Source organism: Scylla paramamosain, chromosome 11 (assembly GCF_035594125.1).
Source record: "Scylla paramamosain isolate STU-SP2022 chromosome 11, ASM3559412v1, whole genome shotgun sequence".
NCBI classification, from domain to species: Eukaryota; Metazoa; Arthropoda; class Malacostraca; order Decapoda; family Portunidae; genus Scylla; species Scylla paramamosain.
Genome location: NC_087161.1, coordinates 25,553,523 through 25,573,548, shown reverse-complemented (window position 1 = coordinate 25,573,548; position 20,026 = coordinate 25,553,523). Strand labels below are relative to the sequence as shown.

Below are 20,026 nucleotides of genomic sequence, written 5' to 3'. Positions count from 1 at the left end.
TGAATTTTCAATTGTTTGATAATATATAGGGGGAGTGATATGTTGAAAATTATGCTTAGGAAGATGCCATAACTGTTTTTCTTTCTTTAACATGCAATTTCCAGTTCATAATTGTTGACAGAATTGTTGGTTTATTAATTTTTATACAAGTGAAATATGGGGTGAGGTGAAATAGTCCCTGGAGCGAGTGTGTCCGTAGCGGCCGAGGCACGGGGACGGCCAGAGCCTCGCACGGCGCCGCACGCATCGCTCTTTATTTCATTTTTATCGATTGATTACCTTCGTCCTTCAACGTCGGACAGCCTTTAATGAAAATTATTAGACTCTGGAATAAGTACAATGCAATTTTTATTTGCTTATTGAGCCTTTATATTATTACATAAAGATGAACACAATCTGCTATGAAATTTACAATGGATAGTTATAGAAGGTAACCAGCGTACACCCATTTTTCTACCCTACAAATCATAGGTTAGTATTATTGAACTGACTCATTTATTGTCCCAAAAAGATAAATAAATAAATAAGAAGCTGGGGAAGGTGGGGTGAATGGTCTAATAACCTCCAGTCACTCCACCTTTATAATGGCCATGTCACTATAATTGTTACATATGATGCTTAGAAATTATACACATGTCAGAGTGAATACGAAACAAGTCCCTTTCAGCGTTCAGCTTGTCGAGTCTTCCTGGCAACAAGCGGGGAATCCAACATGCAACAAAATAGTAAACAATAAACATCATCTGAGGGGTATGGGTAATATCCCGAAATGTTTGCAATGTCATCCTACACCCATTTGCAATACTTTTATAGACATATTTTTTTATTTGTTTTATTTTCATTTCATCTTATTATAGTAGATATACTTTAATTTCTTCCTTATTGTGTAGCATGATCTGGAACGAGATCACAGATTTTCTTCAATCGGTAATTACATTGTTAATTTTTCCTTCTGCTTGTCTATATATATATATATATATATATATATATATACGAGTATATATATATATATATATATATATATATATATATATATATATATATATATATATATATATATATATATATATATATATATATATATATATATATATATATATATTCTACATTTTGTAACTGAAAATAGTACCTAATATTCTCTCTCTCTCTCTCTCTCTCTCTCTCTCTCAGCTTTTTCCTTTTTTTTTTTTTTCCAACTCAAAGAAAAAGTTGAGGGAAGCAGCGTGATAGTTAATTCTTGTCACTTGGGAGTGGGAATCAGCTGGCATCAACAAGAATCAAACAACAGTCAGTGCACCGCCACCGTCACCTCACTCCTCCACTTGCTCTCGTGCCCTTGGGATTGTATGTGTGAAAATACTGAGGTAAAAGTGACAAACAAGACTGGCAAATGTAATGAGAATGTAAGATGAGGGTGGGTGATATACAAAGGATGTAGAGAGGAGTTTTCCGTGTTGACATGGCAGGGAAGAGGTGTGAGTGAGAGGTGTCTTGAGTTACCCATGTCACCTTCCCCCAGCAGCCACACCCGAGTAAAGCAAGCAGCAGGTATATAAGGTCTCTAGTTATAAGTGCACCGTCTTCTTATTAATGTCAGTGTGGATTAGGTAAATATGGAACATATTAGAAAGAAGGTGCATTGTAATTATTTCAAGTCGACTCAGGAGTGATGCCATGCTATCTCCAATACTTTATTTTCTTAATAATGACGGGTTGACGCTGCAGAGTGGGTGGGAATAATGCTGCGTGGAAGGGAAGCAGCTGTAGGGCAAACATGGAACCAGCTGTGTTTTGCAGTGTACAAACCAGCAGTGTCTTCAAAACTTACATAAGTGAATAGCTGCACGTCATTAATTTTGGTTTAAGCAGTCATGCTGCAGCTTTATACAACACTTATATTTTTCTTCATCTCATTTCTAATACACAATTTTTTTTTCTTTTTCTTTTTTAGGATGGGGATGCAGGGTAAAACTTGACACAAACCAAAGGGAGCTGTGTGTCTGTGAACACCACTAACTCATGTTCATGCTTTAGTCTGTTGGTTTGAAGTCAAACTACCTAACTGCCATATTTCAGTGGAGGACATGTAGCAATGGAAGGCTGTTTAAAACTCATTCTAAACAGATATTATAACCTCTCCGAACCTAATTGGTGTAGCATCATTAACCAAACCATACATCAGAAATAATTAGTTTCTTCAATGGAATCAATGAGAGAGTGACAGATTGGAATGGGAAACAAGTACAAGATTGAAAAATAATGCAGATGATCCTATAGTGGATGCTTGCAATTGGTTGGCTGAAGTAAGGGCATCTTTGATTGTTCAGTTAATTGTAAATGAATGGTGCAAGGGAATGAAATTTACACTTCATTGATTAATAACAAAAAAAATATTTTTTATGATTGCTTAATATCTTGTGAAAATTTATTTATTTATTTTTTTACATTTTGTTTTTATAAGCATTTTTGTGGCAAGCTGAAAAATTTCCTCTCATAATAATAATTGTATTTATTTTCCTTTGCAGCACTTCATTTGAAGAGAGCTGAGGGAGAGAAGTAAGAGGCGGCCACAAGTGGGTGGCCTTCATGCTGGGGACAAGGGGAGTTGTGCTTAGGGCAGGAGGGCGACAGTTCACTAGAGTACTGAGTGGACTAAACCCAAGTGAGGGCAGTCCAGACCAGTGCTGCGGGCTGATGGTAGCAACACGGAGCCTCTCCTCTGAAGCCCCACCCCAAGGCCCACGTGTGCCCCCGGCCTCAGGAGCCACCATGCCAGACCCTGAAGCATCTTACCCTGCGCTGGAGAAAGTACGCCTTTCAGGAAAATGTTGATGCTACTTTTAGTCTTTATCCATCACTGCCTGAAGCCATTCCTAAGAACTCCTTCAGAATATGACCACGATGGGATCTACTCATATTAGTGATCTTAAATGTTTAACCCTCTTTGCAAAAAAATCTTAATTAGCATAAAAAAAAAAAAAAGAGAGGAATTAAGATTATAAATTTAGTAATTTTTATTCAGTTTAGTGCTTAGAGATGACTGTGAAGCAAGAAGAATGGTTAATAATAAGGAAAGACCATGCCAAACTAAAGGAAAAATATTAAATGTGGTCATTGCTTACAGTGTGACTTAACCCTTTTCCATTTCGTCTTTAGCTGGGACTCATTGCGGCAGAGCATGTGCGCATCAAGGACCTGGCTAAGGTTGAGGAGCTGGTCAACACCATCATAGGCGGAGGCTTCTCCAGGTTACAGGTGAGGAATACAGTGTTTTGTGAGTCTAGGATCACTGTTCACTGTGTTTGTGAAGATGATGTGGGTAGTTAAGTTTGCTCAGGTGTTTTTTTAATGGCTCACTTTCTGTAAATGCACAGTGGTATCCTGGAGGAAAGCAAAGAACATTGCCAAGTGCAGAAAATAACAAGAAAAGCTTAATTTTTATACAATTAATACTTTCTCACACATGTATGGTGGTTTCTAAAATTGAAAAAGAAAAACATTTGCATAAAATTTTAGCAAGCTGAAAACTACATGGCTAAAAGAATAAATAAATCCTTGACACAAGTGCTCATCTTTCCATCATTTCTTAACATCTCTTTTCAGCAAATGTTCGTTCAATTTTTCCCCATATTCCAAACACCTTTATGGATATGTATGCTCTTAGTTCTTATCTCATTCTGGATCTTCCAATAACTCTTTCACCTTTGTACCATAAATACTCAGAACAATCCACATTTTTCTTTTACATCATCTCAAAGTTCATGAATAGAGCACACTGCACTCTTCATTTTTATTAACCTTTTGTCACTTGCCATCCATTATCATTACAACTCCTCCAAGTTCTAAGTCTCTCCAGCTCCTTGCCAATTTTATCATACAACTTCCAAGTACTAGTCAACAAACAACAGTAATTCAGTTATAACTTGTTTCAACATTTTAGCTCTCATCATGTCCGTGATGATGTAAAAAAAATGGCCTGCTTTTAAAATCTTTCTCCAGGAATATCAAGCTGTCATTCTCTCTCAAAGGAAATAGCTGAGACGACGCAGCATAGAAATTCAGAGTGAATCCCCAGTCTCTTCACTGTTTTCTAGTCATTTCTTTACAGTTGCAGGGAATATGGTGTCAGTATTCTTCCAACCTGGCCATCAAGTACACAGCTCTACTTATTCCTGTTTCCATTCACAACATAACATTCAGTCTACATCCTTCATCTTTTTCACCCTCTATACACAATTCATCTTTCATGATAATAATGTTCTCTCAAGTGTACATTTTTTCACTTACTCCTACCAGATGATTATTTGACAGCCAATTAATGTTTATTCTTCTGAAGTTTTGCTCCATACAGGCTCATAATGTCCAGATTTTCATGCATAATTTTGTTAATCTCTTTTGCTCTGATTACATCCTTGCCCATTTGAACACACGAATAGGAATGTTCACAAGTTCATTTTCTATTTTAGCTCATTTTGCATCCTTCATGTCTTTGTAGCATTCCTACAGGAAAAGATCCCCATCCTTTTTTTCTTGTCTTTGTTCTTATCTTTGTCATCTTTGTTATCATAGCTTTAATTTTAATTTTTTTATTAATTAATTTATTTTTTTTATTATTTTTATTTTATTTTATTTTATTTATTTTTTTTTATGTTTCATCATCTATTAAGGGGGAATATGCAGCAGTTGCAAAATCATTATTTAAAAAAAAAAAATATATATATATATATATATATATATATATATATATATATATATATATATATATATATATATATATATATATATATATATATATATATATATATATATATATATATATATATATTATTTCATAGAGATTTTTTTTTCCTTTACAGTTTGAGGTTTAAAAATAATGATCTGGCAATTTTTGAGTATCTACTTTCTAGTGGCCCCGTACTGTAATGCATATATCTTTCCCCTCGTTTTTGGGAGGTTGATATGTACGGAAAACACTCGAGAACTTCCCTCGTCATTTCCCTTATCCGTATATTTATCACATGTTAGTACACACAAGTGTTCATAATTGCATGGGAATTGTTTAAATATCTTGCTGTAAAATATCTTGCTAATCTGTACATGTAACCAGTGAAAAAAGATGTCAATTTGGTGAATGGCTGAGTCTGAGTTAGAGGTTAGACCTTTGGAAGCTACATTGAGTAATCTTCAGATATACCATAACAGTGAAATTCATATTGGACAGCTTGTGAGACAAAACCATTCTTAGTTTTAGCAGGTTAGCTTCAGTGCCAGTTCACACACAAAACCAACACCAACACAACTCAATTCACGTTTGGTAAAGTGAGCTAAGCTATTTGCAGAAAACTTGTACATGTTGTATCAAGACTGATTTATTTTTGTATCAGTGAATTAAGAAGTAAACTTTATACTTAGTGCAAAATATATTTGAGATAGCAAAGGTTGTTAGCAGTAGTTTGTAATGAAGCTTTTCTTTTAAGCAATGAAGAATTTATCTAAAAATGTAAGCTTGAGAAGGAGCACCTACAGGGAAGACACTCTACACACATTCAAAAAAGTATCATTACACATTTTGCACAAAACACTGATGCCAAGACCACTGATAACAGGCTACTCATTTAAACTGTTGATCTAGCCACACACAGTCTTGTAAGACACATGAAGATTTCCTTCAAGAGTTATGTTGCCTGTTATATATGATAATGTACATAACAAAACTACTAACTTTGATTATATGGGGATTGATTATAAAGGAGACATTGATTGCAAAGCTGCTGGGTGCTGGTCAGTGATGTAATGAATGATGTTTGCCTGTGTGACTGTTTCTTATTGATTTCAATAAATTTGGTCTACTGTTTGCTCCATTTGAAATCTGTTCCACTGCCACTCCTTGGTAATTTTTGTTTGAATATTTTCCAGTTAACATTACTGGTGAATCACATTGCTTGATCCTGCACTAACCAGGACTACTGTAATTTGTTATTCAGGAGAGGAACAGCTCATGAATCTCTCACCAGAACCACAGGACAGCTACATGCAATAAACAAGATAGAGTTGGAGAATGTATGTATAAGTATCACTGTGATCACATACAAAATATAATGGGATGTAGTATTGGATTATGCATTCTGACATGAAATGTAAAAGGAATAGAGTGATGCATCACATCCAGCACTTCATTTAGACACAGGAGAACAGAAGTCCATGTACATGCTTGCCAGTATCTCGGTAATCCTCCCTTCTTCCCTTCCTTTTACCGTCTTCCACATCAGTCCCCCCCCCCCCCACTGTGTCTCACCACTAGTCTGCCCTCAGCTTGTGGTGGATTTTGACTTCACTCTCACCAGGGTTCACATGGGAGGACAGCGCTGCCACTGCTCTTGGGGTAAGTGGCCGTCTCAAAGAGGGCAAGACAGATAAATAATGTATACACTTGCTTCTGAGTAACTTTGTGATTGAAAAATTACTTTGAAACAGAATTCAACTTGACAAAATTTTTACCAAGAGATTTATTTTTATCTTTTTTTGAGAAAAAAGAGAAAGTTTAGCTAAACTGTGTTGTTTGCTACACAGGAAGTCAGATTTGCATGGAAAGATGTTGCATCCCTACTAACCCTTAGTCCTAGTTTAGGAAAAGACAGATAGTCCTTGTCTTTTTATATCTGTTATACTGATATGGTATGTATATATTCTCTTGTACATATATTCTTAGTTTGAGCATAATGCTTGGAACAACTATTGTAGTGCTTCTTAATGCAAAGCTAGAAATACACACACACACACACACACACACACATTTAATCCTTTGATAGGCTGTAACATTTTCTCAATCCATGAACAGCGGTATCTTACCATAAGTGTTTTATTCAGATTCATGTAAATAGTCTATCCTATCTCTCTCTCTCTCTCTCTCTCTCTCTCTCTCTCTCTCTCTCTCTCTCTCTCTCTCTCTCTCTCTCTCTCTCTCTCTCTCTCTCTCTCTCTCTCTCTCTCTCTCTCTCTCTCTCTCTCTCTCTCTCTCTCTCTCTCTCTCTCTCTCTCTCTCTCATTGGTATCCACCATCTTTGTATAGTACAGTAAATTGGTGTAGGTAAGTTGGAGATAATACTTCACTGATTTTAGACTGCCTTGTTGCTATAAGTTGTTTTTCCTTATAAAATAAAAAAATATTTACGTATTTTTTACTTTTCACATAACTTACATACTGTATTACAATAATCAGGGATACTAGTGAATCTTGTCTATCTATAACTTTACAAATAGTATTATATTCTTTACAGTCCTGTGATATGATGCTCATTTAGGGAACCCTGAATAATATTGTGGATTGGCCTTGCTAGTTGTTCTGCACTTTTGTTTAGGATCCATCTCACCTCACATAGTCTTCCTCACATCCTCATTTGCATCTCCTCATCCAGTCATATATTCTGTGTGTATGGATCTCACCTCATTCTCAGGCTCATTAAGCACCCCTTCTGTAAAAACTGATTGAAAGCTGTTAAACTTGAATTATTAGTATCTTTAATGTCCCTCTGTTATAGGGGACCGCAGCCTGGCCACACAACTTCTCAGCCAGGTTGGAAGAACACTGCCACCGCATTTCCTTTGTGTTGTAAAAGGCTGGTGACCCCTCTTCCATTGTGTTTTTACTTTTAGGGGGAAGATCTAAGCTTGGCATATAGATACATTAAATCCAGTCATAAAAATTTAGGTAAGTGAGTTCTTTGGAGAGTTAGGTTTTGGTTAAATGAGATTTCATTCATACACACACATGCAAACAGACTTGCTGTGGTGTTTTCATGGATCATGATTTTTGAGAAAGGAGTGTCTAATGAAAAAAATATTACTTGATAATCCTAGTATATATGAAAATATATGTAAAAAATCAATCCATTATATTAATTTGAAATATTCTCAAAGTAGTCTTCCTCCCCTACTATATCTTTCTGTCAAACTAGATTTTGTATATGCAAATGAGAGACAGTGCATACTACTGCTCACTAGCCAGCATGTGCACCACATCTTCTCACTCATGGGTGTTGAGTGTATAGCCTCTCTGGGACACTGTGTCATTAAAAGGCTGTACCTACCTAAAACTGTCAATTCCTGGGATGAAATATAAAACAGACATGCTTTACTGTACTTGCAATGACATCTTTATGTGCACCACTGTATACTTGCATACTACTGTACATATATGATTTCTAGGAGCACATAAAACACATGGAATGAAATTGAAGGATGAAATAGGAAAGGGAAGCCACTAGTAAAGTAAATAAAGAGTGGATGAGCATTGGAGGGAGAGAGACAACAGGCAAGGCTTTAACCACACAATGAGGGAATTTTAGAACAGTGTAAGATGGATATTTTCTGCCACAGCAACCAGTGTGGGGGGGAAGTGACTAGAGAGGAACAAGGAATCTTATACATAGAATTGAGAGATATTACGAAGAGGAATTTAAATAAGAGTAGAAAATAGTGATATTTCTGAGGTGCACTCTACCAACAGTGTTAAAAAGCGTGTGGAATAATTACCCTGTTGTCCTGTGAGATGGAAGCTTGTGGATATAATGGAACAAATGTGAAAATTGTGATTGGGTTTAAAATGTAATTGATATACATTATTGTGAATTCTTTAATGTCAGTTTTTGTCAGTATTTCCTATTGTTTAAGACTCATTCATCAGGATAACACACAACTTCCAGGTCATTGTGGACTATGACATGACATTGTGCAGGTATCACGTCAATGGAAAACAAGCAGTATCTAGTTTTGGTGAGTGTTACTTGAGTCCTCAGTTTTGCACCCTAAGGTATGGTACAATCAGGTCTTTTATGCTGGTAACATTTGGGATCCCATATTTGTAACAAAGTTTCATGCCAGTATATGGACAAAAGAAATGTATATATCTAAACCTCAGATGTCCTGGATGTACTTGTAATGGTGTTCAGGTTAGTAATTTTTCCCTGCCTTTGTACAAAGGTTTTCAATTCAACCTAACAGTTTTCAGCTTTAGTATCCTTTGGAATTTGAAATTAATGGAGACAGAAGGTAAAAATAATGGAAGGTAATGCAACTTTGTAAGACTGGTTATGTATTTGTTCAGATATCTTTTTCCCTCCACCTATACTGTAGTATATAGCCTATGCAGAGAACATTAAATCAATAGGATAGAGGTAGGCAAAAGCTGCCAACAGATTTTCTAATTAGGTTAAAGTAAAATCTTCAAAGAGAAAGCCTCTTTAGGATATTTTGACATTCTTTTCATATTTTTCTTTAAATATTATTTTTTTTCTGTACTAAATGTGAATCAGTGGATGTAGTTTCTTCTGTACATCTATGTACACAATAGTTCTACCTGCAGCTACATCTGATCCTTTGGTTCTTAGTTTCAAACACCAGATACACAATGTCAGACATGTGTCAGGCACCTTGCTGTATAGACCCTGAGAATCATCCAATGTTTTGGTTTTTCTTTCTGGTACTCTACCTTTTACTCAAAAATCTTCAACATACTTCACCTCATCATTCTCATCCTTTATCTCTGCAAGGCCAAACCTGTGCAATTTATCCCTGTCCTTTGCTTTGCTGATGCTTTCAGTCTTAAGTCTGCCTCTTAATTCCATATTTGTCTCTTCATCTCTCACAGTAGCTTTGAAAATCTAGTTCACCAGTACATTTGACCATGTTTAGAAAATCACTTTTAATGGCTCAAGTTTCAGTGCCATAAAGCATTGATGTGTATTATTTATTTATTTATTCTATTTTTTGTATATATTACTAAGGGTTGTATTTATGATTATTAAACAAGAATTTTAAAATATATATAAAAGACAGTATTGATGATAGTGAGATTACTGTCTGTCTGGCTTGCCTATTCCCTAATAGGGAATAGCCAAGACAAGGCACCCGCACACACACACTCACACATAAATGAATACAGCTATCCCAGCTTGGCAAGTACTTTCTTTGTATAACCTAATGTATTTTTTTAATACTTCATTATGTATTTGTTTTGACTTCCTGTGTAATTGCCTTAGAAGTAGCTTGACACTGGGAACATAAGTAGTGTAGAGCCTAATGCACCATCACCACTGCTGTTATTGTTAACAAAAATTTTTCACTGCCTTTATTAGTCAAGAACTTAGACACTGTTCTTCTAGCAAAGGGATCAACTGATTTTTCCTTTTTATTTCTGTATTAGTAAGTGTAGGTGTGTGAGGTAGTACAGTAGGTTATTCATGTGTGATGATGTGAGGGATGTGTTCTGAGTAGGTGCATAACATGAATACTTGTTGAATTCAGTTAACACTTTAAAATGCAAAGATGTTAGTATAATTAAGACTAATTAAGAATTTGTTTGTGGTTGTTGTGTGTATTACTTTGATTTTCATGCTTTTTTTTCTCTTTATTTATGTAGTTATATATTTATTCTATTTTTGGGGATGAATATGCATTATTTTTGGTTAACAGTTTTAAATACATATGGATAAATTAAGAAACTGCTGTATATGATACATATGTAAAAGCATGAATTTTATTGTGGATGTATATGTAATCATAGATTTTAGGTTGATTTTATCATAGATTTTTTAATTAGAATACTGCAGGATAGTTTTACAACAAATATAATGGTATTTTGAAAGTGTTCTAAATGTAGAAATTTCCAAAGGTGTGAGGTAGCCTCAAAAGAAACAAAGGATGAGCTGCACAATGTAGTAAAGAAGCATCTCACTGGATTACAGGGATCATGGACAACAGCCCAGACATGCCTGAGTATTACCGGGAAGAGGCTAACCAGCTGCTGGCCAAGTACTACCCTATTGAGGTGGACCCCAAGATGACGGAGGAGGAGAAGATTCCATACATGGTGGAGTGGTACCAGCAGATTCACGACCTGCTTGTCAAGTGTTCCATTAGGCAGGCGTCCATTGAAGGCATGGTGTCAGCCAGCAGTGCCAGATTAAGGTTAGGAAGCATGTGTTATTGTGCAAGTCATAACTTAATCAAATGGGTACTTAAGTTCACATACTGTAGAAAGGTTCAATAACTGAAATTTTCCTTGGTTTATAACTTACATGCTAGATTCATATATATATATATATATTTCTGGTACTACAAAACCACAAACTTGAGAAAGTATGCAAAAATACTAAAATACTTTGTAACAGTCAAAGAGATTTATTGAATCTAAAGAAGCTTACACCAAGTAGTTTGTGACCAGGAACATTCAAGGCTCCTAAATGCTCTGCATTCTGTGAATACTTTGGAATGACTTAGCATTAGTTTAGCAGGAGGCATCAGTTGTTGAGAATGTATTGCTGTGGCACAGGGATGGATCAGAGGAGCTATGCCAGAAGCTGCATCGTGCTGGGGTGCCTGTGCTGGTGTTGTCAGCTGGGATGGGGGATGTGCTGGAACAGGTCTTGAGGCATTTTAAGGTCTACACTGATAATGTCAAGGTTGTGTCCAATTTCTTTAACTACAATGAACAGGTGAGGAACTATGCAGTTTTCACTGTATTTTGTAAGGATTACTATACAACTTAATACTTACAAAGCTATATGCAAGTTTCAACTGTTGTATTTTATTTCTACATTTAGTAAGCTTTTCTTTAATTTGAATCACAGGCCTTTGCTTAAGCTCATTTTGTTGTGGAAATAATTTTGAATGTTCTTCCCTCTGTGTGGAATGTCTTAATTTAGACTGATCCACAAGTTCTGAGATAGTGATTGTACCTCAGGGCATCATGGTGGGCTTCAAGGGCAACTTGATTCACATGTTCAACAAGAATGAGGATGCCATTCACTCCTCTGACTACTTTGAGAAACTACAAAACAGGACCAATGTGATACTGATGGGGGACTCCCTAGGGGACATTAAGATGGCCCTTGGGGTGCCCCAGCCCAGCAGTGTACTCAAGATTGGTTTCCTCAATGACAAGGTGAGCATAATTCAGTGATATTTATTTTTGTCACATATCTAAAATATGATTGTTGAGCCTCTCCTGGTTATACTCACTGACACATTGATGATATTGCCAAAACTTCTAGTATGTGACTTTGACAGTCATAAAAGTTGTATTATAGGTATCTTTGTCATTTCTTATTTTATTTTCACGATTTGAAGCAACAAGTACATGTAGGTGTAAATGTTCTCACCAATGCTGAAAATTCCCTTAATTTCCACAATGGAGTACAGTACTGTTCTGAGATATTATTGATTGTTACTTTACTTTATGGCCTTGATTATGCCTGTTTCTGCTGGTGCTGCATGCTGATCAGCATTTGTCTGCCAGATAGGCACACTGAGATGCGTATATTTGGCTGAGTGCTATTACAGGAGGGTTAAAGGTTCTGGTTCATGATTCATTATCTCAACTTTCAGATTGATGAGCGTTTACCAGCCTTCATGGACAATTTCGACATTGTGCTTCTTGATGACCAGACTATGGATGTGGCCAACTCAATAGTTGATTTGTTGAAGTAATTTCCAGTGCCTGCAGTCAACTGTTGCAAGAAAACAGTACAAGACAGACAACATTTAAAATAAATTATTGCAGGAGGGTTAGCAAGTGGCTCAGCATTACCTAAAGTATATTCTTCATAACAGAATTTTTACTGTTATCATGTTTTGAAATTTTTGTAACAGGTGTTTGATGTATAAAGTATGTTGTATTGGAATGGTGAACACGTGGTCATTGGATAGGAATCATTCTGTTGTATTTTGTTGTGAAAGGTTTAATATTGGTCTGCTGCCTCAGGAAGGTACTGAGCCTGGTACATAGAAACCTTGCAAAAACTTGCTCGTGGTTGTCCGTCGTTCAGCCTGTGCTGTAGGAAGCAGCTGATTAATTGTAGCCATGATAATTGGATGCAGTGTATTAAGCAAGAAAACATTTTTTCAAGCTGTTACTGGTGTGTCAGCTCTCACATGTAAAAAATAGGCTGCTATTTGTTTACTTGCCTTGTTTTGTTAATTTGTTTGGTTTGGTTTGGTGCAGCCTATTCGTTAAGAAGTGTCCATGTGGAGCCTAAGGAATTTATGGGGATAGAAGTGGCCTGTATCTTAGCATTGCAAAAAGAAAGCCACATTGAGAGTGTGTGAACTGGAAGGTGTAAAGCAACCATGAAGCGTGCAACATTAGCTGTATGTGGCTTACGTGCTGCCTAATGTGACTAGATAATACAAACCACACTCCATGAGATCAAGGAAGCCTATGAAGTTATGTAACATACTTTAACATGAAGTAGTGGAGAACTTCCAACTGGGGATGCGCAGAATTAATCCCAGTATTCATCAAAACATGACAAAGCAAATTACACTCAAGATCTTTAAGGACCTCCCAATTTCATTTGTAGCCAACAAAAGCCTCAAGACTGTAGTCATCAGAGGATTGGTGAAAAGAAGTGTTTAGCACAATGAAACTCCACAAAACCCTACAACGCAATACTGACAGGTGTACCATTAAGACCTGAAGTACATGGGCCAGTCCAAGTTATAATGTATGTTTGATGCTGCTATAAATTGAACCAAGTAGTTCCAGAGTTTGTCTATGAAATATCAAATATCTAGGATTCAAGGAGTGGCACTGAGCTTTTTGAAAGATGCACATAATGTGAATAGGAAAGATGATGAAAGCATTAGCAGTGAAAATGTCTGGAAGGTTTGGCAAGTCTGCTAAAAATGAAGGAAGGAAATCTGGAGTTATAACTAAACCAAAACCAAAATCATTAGATTATTTGATCTTGCAAAGGTGAAAATGAGAGGGCAAACATATGTCAAGGTGAAGTGGACACTTTGGTTGTGGGAGTAAGATCACCATAAAGTGAGAGAAGGGAGGAATGGGAGCTTGAGGGGATAGAATGTGCTGGTGGTGTTTATACACAGGAACTTGTAGACTCTTCTGTCACTGTCATCAACCTAGAGGGAGTTTCAAGGAATGGGTGTTAGATTACACTAAAATTAGATGTTTACTTTGTATTATAATTATACTTAGTATGGTCAACACCAATAAAAATGCAAAGAGAATTCATACCTAAAGTTGTTCACTATGTACAGTTTGCTAGACCTCCCTTTGTTTAAAAGAAAGCTGTAAAAAATTAGTACTGAGTAGAGTTTAATTTCTGCTAGCCGAGATAAGAAAACCATAAAGGCTATGAGCACATTTTTGCAGGGATAACTTGTACCTCAACCTTGCCTTATTTTTTCAAATTCAGGCTGCAGAAAATTTCTAATTGATTCAGAAATGATAGCAGAAGAGCTTGAGATGAAACTGATAAAGACCTACTCCCTCCTAATTAGCACTTCCCACTCCTGCATCATCAACCATCCCTACATTGCTGCTCAACTTGCCATGTTTACATCAGTCCGTTCGTCCACCATGGCCATAAGCCCAGTGAAATCACATAACAGGTTATGGAAAGGCACGATCAGTATTCTTCTGCCATAAACCAGTTTTGAGAGCAACTGTTGCAAGCTTGACAACACTGTGGCATTATAGTACTGCATTTCTCATGTGGCTGAAGAGATATGTTGCTGATGTCTATTTTGATTCTCCACCTGTGGAGAAAGTTTAAATGGTTGACAAATTAGGAAAAGGCAGCCTAATTGCCTTCTCTTTAGCTGTTTTCTTGGATATGCTGCCATGCTCATGGGTGGCAGACTCATGGTGGAAAGTGCAGTGCCAAAACTAACCATACAACACAAAACTGAGGACTTTGGAAAAGTAAATAAATGTAAAGATCCTCTATGTAAGAGATACTCTGCTCTCAGAACTTTTTGGAGATTAAATTCCTGCAGTTATTATGTATTGCCCAAATAGGGCTGAAACCTTAGTCTTTAAGTTTAACGGGAGTTCAGTATTCTTATTTCTTTTCCTGAAAAGGACTCAAATTTTTTTTCATTTTGAGTTGTAGTTGTGTGCAGCACACCATGCAAGTGCAAGTCTGTCATGTTTTAATAAAATTTATTCTACATTTTAATTAGGTACATGTCATCCTAACCTTATGTGAAGTGTACTAAACCTGGTATAGTTGGATGCAAATACTTAAGGTGGGGCAGGTGTGGGAGTTCCCTACCCAGCAACATTGTCACTTCAACAATATCTTGTATGTTGGGTATTGAGTGTAGTCTTCACATATTTGTATATAAAGCAAGACTATATAATGTGAATGTATTGAATTTTAGGATAAATTCATTTATGAAGGAATCCAGAACACATAAGTGTGCTACTCAGCAACATTGTCATGTCTACGGTCATGGCCACCAGTCGACCCCTGAGGTAGCCCACCTATTGTGGACCTCAGATCACTATTCCCTGCTAGAGGAAGAGGATAAGGGAGGGGGAGGAGGGAAAGTAGCTGAGTATCAACATGTGAGACAGATGCAAAGTTTTCTTGCTAACATTTTATCACATTTTAAATTGTAAAATGTTTTTAGCAATACACATAAATACAATGTGTGTGGAACTAGCACCTCCTGCTTGTTTGGGTGCTAATCAATTTGGAGAGTGCTTTGGCAGGGTAGCTTAAGAAAGGACTGTGGAACTGAACAAGTTGTGTGTGTGTGTGTATACTCTGTCATTGCTCACCATCATATATAATTTGAACTCTGTGTTGAGAATGTCATTAATTCCCAGCCAACTTTTTTCCTTATCACCAAACTGAAGTATATTCTTATGGGTGACAGAAGGCTACTCCAGCAGTAGTTTTTTTTTTTTTTTTTTTTTGCCACTTGCTCTAAGCATTGCTCTCCATAGTGGTCAGAAAGAAAATAACTGAACACAAGTCATACCATCTGTACATAATTTATTAACTTTATATATGGAGAATCTTCACTCTGTACAAACTCTGTAGAACTCCACACACATGGGGAAGTTTCCACACCGAGTAATTACACCAAGACAATTAACACGTTGCTCTATTTCATGAATGGGTTGAGTTGTAACTTTGGAAAAATATACAAAGAACAGTTAATCACCTTAGTCATACACACTAGCAAGGGCCAGCTCTGGCTTGTCATAGCCAAGTTCTTCTGGGGTACTGACACCAAGCTCCTTCAGGGTGGGCCCAATCTCCTGTGGGTGTCAGTGTGTGTTAGAAATTTAAATTACCAAATAATCCTTGTATAACTTATGTTCTCACCTCACAGATTTTACAGGACTAGACTGATGACATTCTCTCTCTTCCTCCAAAGCATTAGAATAGATTTAAAATAGAAAAGGGATAAAAACTGCCATTCTCACAGAAGAGTTACAATTATAACAGCAGTTACAGACAACACATCCAAGCAAATTCAATGTGAATGATCAAACAAGTGCTGGTAAAATAGACAATGCCTAGGTTGAAAATCCTTAATCAACAAATCTCCAAAACTTCATGGTTTGAGTTGCTAATGTCATACACTAAATTTCCAATATGTTGCACTGTTGTCATTTGATATAGCTGTTACTAAATTAGGGCAGATTTGATAAAGCAACATGAATTTTGTATGAACTTAATAAAAAATTACTACTAATGGTTCTCTGTGGAATTTTAAATGCCACAAAATACCAAACAAAAAAAAATTCACCACCCCTTAAAGAGTACACACCTTTTAAAGAGTAAATCAATACAAAAGACAGATGCATCACTATTCATTATCTTCCTTACCAAGAATTAAGGACAACACACTACATACCTGCAGGATGTATGGGTAGATCTCCTTCTGTTTGTTGCCGCACTTCTCCTTGACAGCTTCCAGGAAACGAACAGCAAGGGCATAGTCATCCACCCGACGGCAGGCTTTCAAGGCAGCAATGATAATCTTGGGTTCAGGTACAAGGTCCATGCCACACAAGTCATTCATGGCCTGCATCACAAACAGTAACAAAGACTCAAAAATTTGTACAACTGAGTGACAAGTAAATGTGTCTTTTGACTGAACCAATAATGGTTGAGATACAAATGTTACTAATCTTTAATTGTGTATGTCTGTAACCAATCATGCAAATCTGCAGCATGTAGTGTAACTCAACTTGAATATATTCCTTGTTTTCTTTTATAGAATCACAAGGTTTAGTCATAATACATGACTGTAAATACTCATTTTAGGAATCAACTGGATTACTGCTTATAAGGTAAATTTTAGTTGGCAGTAATGGCAAATTTCAAAGATAAAATATACAAAATATCCATTTCCTCACTCTACTTCACTAAACTTTCTACAACAAAAACAATGAGTTGTTTTGATACTTTTCCTAAATGAATAGGTCACATGAAAGTGGTACAACAAATTTTTGGGATTGAGTTAGAATTTACAGTGTTCAATTTAGTAAGGTGAACAAGGTCTCATTTATTACTCTTCTGAAATAGTCATCTTATTACCAAAAGTATTTAAAAAATGTGCATTACCATCAAAATAAAGAATAGAAAAAATATTCAACAGTAAAATAATGGAAAATTACCAGTATAGCATATCCCATTATGTAGGTGTTGTGAGAAGAGGATGTTACCAATGCCCTCTAAAATTACGAGGTCAGTTAAAAAAATTTACAGGAGCATCAGTGTTAACAGACAGACTGATCAAGGCCATCTCACACACTTCATCAGTAAGCTGTTAATGGGATACAAGATACCCCATCAAAGACATAATGGAATCCTGAGGGCACTGGTTAGCTGGTCTATGTCTATGCCAGTTTCTTTTCTACTGCTCACATACCTCATACAAAGCAGTGATTTTTTTATTTTATTTTCAGCATTATTGTACTAAGACAAGTTGCAAAATCACACTTTCAAACTGCACCAATAGATACCCACCTTACGGATCTCCCAGCCATCAATGTCGTTCCTGGAGAAGTAAGCCTCGTACCGGGCGTCCAGCTCTGCGTCAGTCTCAGTACTGTGCTTGGACACATTACGGCTCACTGTGGCTGTGAGAAGGGAAAGAAACGCCCCTTTAGCTTTCTCACACAAATGGGGATAAATGTCAACTGGCTCTAGTCATTCTCAGTGTTTTTACACATCCTTTGATAATACAGTTTTCCCTCTTAATTGTTAAACATACTCCATGCCACATAAATGAACATGGAATCTAATTTCACGTAGGATTGTTTAATTTAACTGTTACATCCAGATTCCAGGTTCCTTAGAGCACACACTAGAATCTTTCCATATTATAGTATGTATCTACACCTCAATTGTCATTATTGGTGATTCAGCCAGACAAGAGGATAGCCAAGACAAAGCACACACACACAAAAATGCTTTAGCATTCTATAAGATTAAAATCAAATCCATCTTGGCCTCCACACCTATAGCAAGGGAGAGAACTGATTCTTACCAATCACACTGTGTGGTCAGTTTCACAGCTTACCCAGGCCATTCTGTGAAACTCATTTTTATAAATAATAATGTTTTTATATGGTGTGGCTGATGTGTATGTGTCAACTGTTGTTTATTGTAATGATCTAAACAGACATGAATTAATCAAACCTGGCCAAACCTACTTAACCTTGTCCGTTAATGCTTACAATAGCTCCTTCTTACTCTGCCGTTTAACACTGACATGGTGACACTGTAGTGTATGTCTGTAAAAATTTTAGACAGCACCCTCCAGTGATTAACTCACAAATCTGCATTCAAAACAGAGGTACCTCCCTGAGGCTAAGTCCACAAATTGTGTGCACAGTATGGTTACTTTAACACAATGAACCCTGGAACACTTCCTATGCACCTACGGAAGTAGTTCATATGTGGGTGAAATATATAAAAAAATTTTTGTCCATATATAACCTCAGCTTGTTTGTTTTATTGAAAATATTGAATAATAGCCATTTTTTAAGGGCATTTTGTTATAGCACACATTTTATTTGCAAGATATATAAAGGGCACTACGAGGGTATTATTCAGTGTTGCCCTGTCATGGGGCAGTCAGGGAGAGTGTCGTGGCACCATGCCGGTTTGACTCAAGCTGTCATCATGGAAACTTTGGAAGATTATGAACTATGTTTGTTGTTATGCCTTTGAAAATGGCAGCTTTTATCTTCACAACCTTGAAGTTTGGCACTATTTCCTCTCTGGGTGAGTGTTAGTCTTATTTTTTAGTATATGATGCTGCCCATAAAAAAATAGGGTGTGATTGCCATGATACATACTGGTTAGGTCAGTGTCCTTCACAGGGTTCCAGGGGGGAGGTCTGACTCAGTGAAGAAATGGATCTTCTTTGACACTACACATTTTTGCCTTCCCCCACCCAAAAAAACATCCACTTGCCCCTCTGGTCCCCGAACTTGATGGGTATGGGAAAGTGAAAGAAAAATTTAAATACTGCCCGAAACTATAAAGATATCAAAATAAATTCCTAATGTAAATGGATGATTTAAAAAAAATACAACATCCAACATAGTAAAAAAAAAAAAAAAAAAGTCAGACTACATATTTTATACAAGTAAAAATAATTTGTGGTCTCGCCTTCACCGTGACCTGCTCCAGTACAGCGGCCCTGACCCCCCTCAACACCATGACCATCACCCGCTCAGCTCACCGAGGGCGTCACGGATTTCCCTCCAGCCGGGGTTAGGCCTCCACCTCAAACCGGTTACCTACTCCACGTACAACCCATCAGCCCACCCCAGTGGCACCGCACTGCTCCACATAGGTCTCCGAGCACCAGGCAGCACAGAAGGTGTCAACATTCCTCGGGAAGATCAAATCATCAAGATATCTACATTTTGGGTCACGGCGCCGAGATAACTCCTCGCCTTAGTTTCGATAATCAAACAATCCTAACTGTATAATAACTTCGTAACGTAACCCACCTGCTGGTACCCTGCTGGCCGTCTCCAGGAGGGAAGCCCGGGCGAGGCAGGAGGCTCTAGAGAGGGCTGAACGGAGCATTTTCCGGGCAGTGAGGGCTCGGCGGCGGCAATGGAGGACCAGCTGGCAGCGGGAGGTAGCAGCTCTGCTCCTCAGAACCACCAAGAACTATTTTTAGTTTTTATATGCAATCATGTACAAACTCGCAATATACACACTCCATGGTCTAGATT

At 37.0% G+C, this 20,026-nt stretch overlaps 2 protein-coding genes across 7 annotated transcripts in view; one reads left to right on the top strand and one right to left on the bottom strand.

Annotated features, from left to right (window-relative positions):
* The first annotated feature begins 226 nt into the window (after positions 1-226).
* On the top strand, positions 227-15,612 carry LOC135105103 (cytosolic 5'-nucleotidase 3-like). 5 transcript variants are annotated; one of them, XM_064013098.1, is made up of 9 exons: positions 1,185-1,364; positions 1,952-2,303; positions 2,526-2,808; positions 3,157-3,255; positions 6,313-6,382; positions 10,743-10,965; positions 11,330-11,492; positions 11,741-11,941; positions 12,385-14,981. In XM_064013098.1, exons 3-9 carry the CDS (start codon positions 2,587-2,589, stop codon positions 12,484-12,486), a joined length of 1,080 nt encoding a protein of 359 aa, XP_063869168.1. In that variant the 5' UTR covers positions 1,185-1,364; positions 1,952-2,303; positions 2,526-2,586; the 3' UTR covers positions 12,487-14,981. The 5 variants fall into 5 exon arrangements, with proteins under 5 accessions (XP_063869170.1, XP_063869171.1, XP_063869168.1 ...); XM_064013100.1 differs by lacking the exons at positions 1,185-1,364; positions 1,952-2,303 and adding an exon at positions 227-471; XM_064013101.1 differs by lacking the exons at positions 1,952-2,303; positions 6,313-6,382 and adding an exon at positions 8,703-8,772 and having other exon boundaries at positions 1,183-1,364; positions 12,385-15,612.
* Positions 15,613-15,789: 177 nt separating this feature from the next.
* Positions 15,790-20,026, bottom strand: part of LOC135105105 (cytochrome c oxidase subunit 5A, mitochondrial-like) — a 14,213-nt gene continuing 9,976 nt past the window's right edge. The window contains exons 3-6 of one of the 2 annotated variants that reach the window (XM_064013106.1): positions 19,796-19,961; positions 17,796-17,908; positions 16,678-16,848; positions 15,790-16,075 (exon numbers count right to left, since the gene is read on the bottom strand). In XM_064013106.1, coding sequence (XP_063869176.1) covers positions 15,980-16,075; positions 16,678-16,848; positions 17,796-17,908; positions 19,796-19,874 — 459 coding nt within the window. In that variant the 5' untranslated portion in view covers positions 19,875-19,961 and the 3' untranslated portion in view covers positions 15,790-15,979. The remainder of the gene's footprint in view (positions 16,076-16,677; positions 16,849-17,795; positions 17,909-19,795; positions 19,962-20,026) is intronic. The other variant, XM_064013105.1, reaches the window with a different exon arrangement.

What these genes read in the sequence shown, in the direction of transcription:
- LOC135105103 (XM_064013101.1), top strand. Translation starts at nt 2,587, where the DNA reads ATGCTGGGGACAAGGGGAGTTGTGCTTAGGGCAGGAGGGCGACAGTTC. An exon ending in GAGGCTTCTCCAGGTTACAG is followed by an intron (nt 3,256 to 8,702) that starts GTGAGGAATACA and finishes CACAACTTCCAG; the next exon opens with GTCATTGTGGACTATGACAT. An exon ending in ACAAGCAGTATCTAGTTTTG is followed by an intron (nt 8,773 to 10,742) that starts GTGAGTGTTACT and finishes ACTGGATTACAG; the next exon opens with GGATCATGGACAACAGCCCA.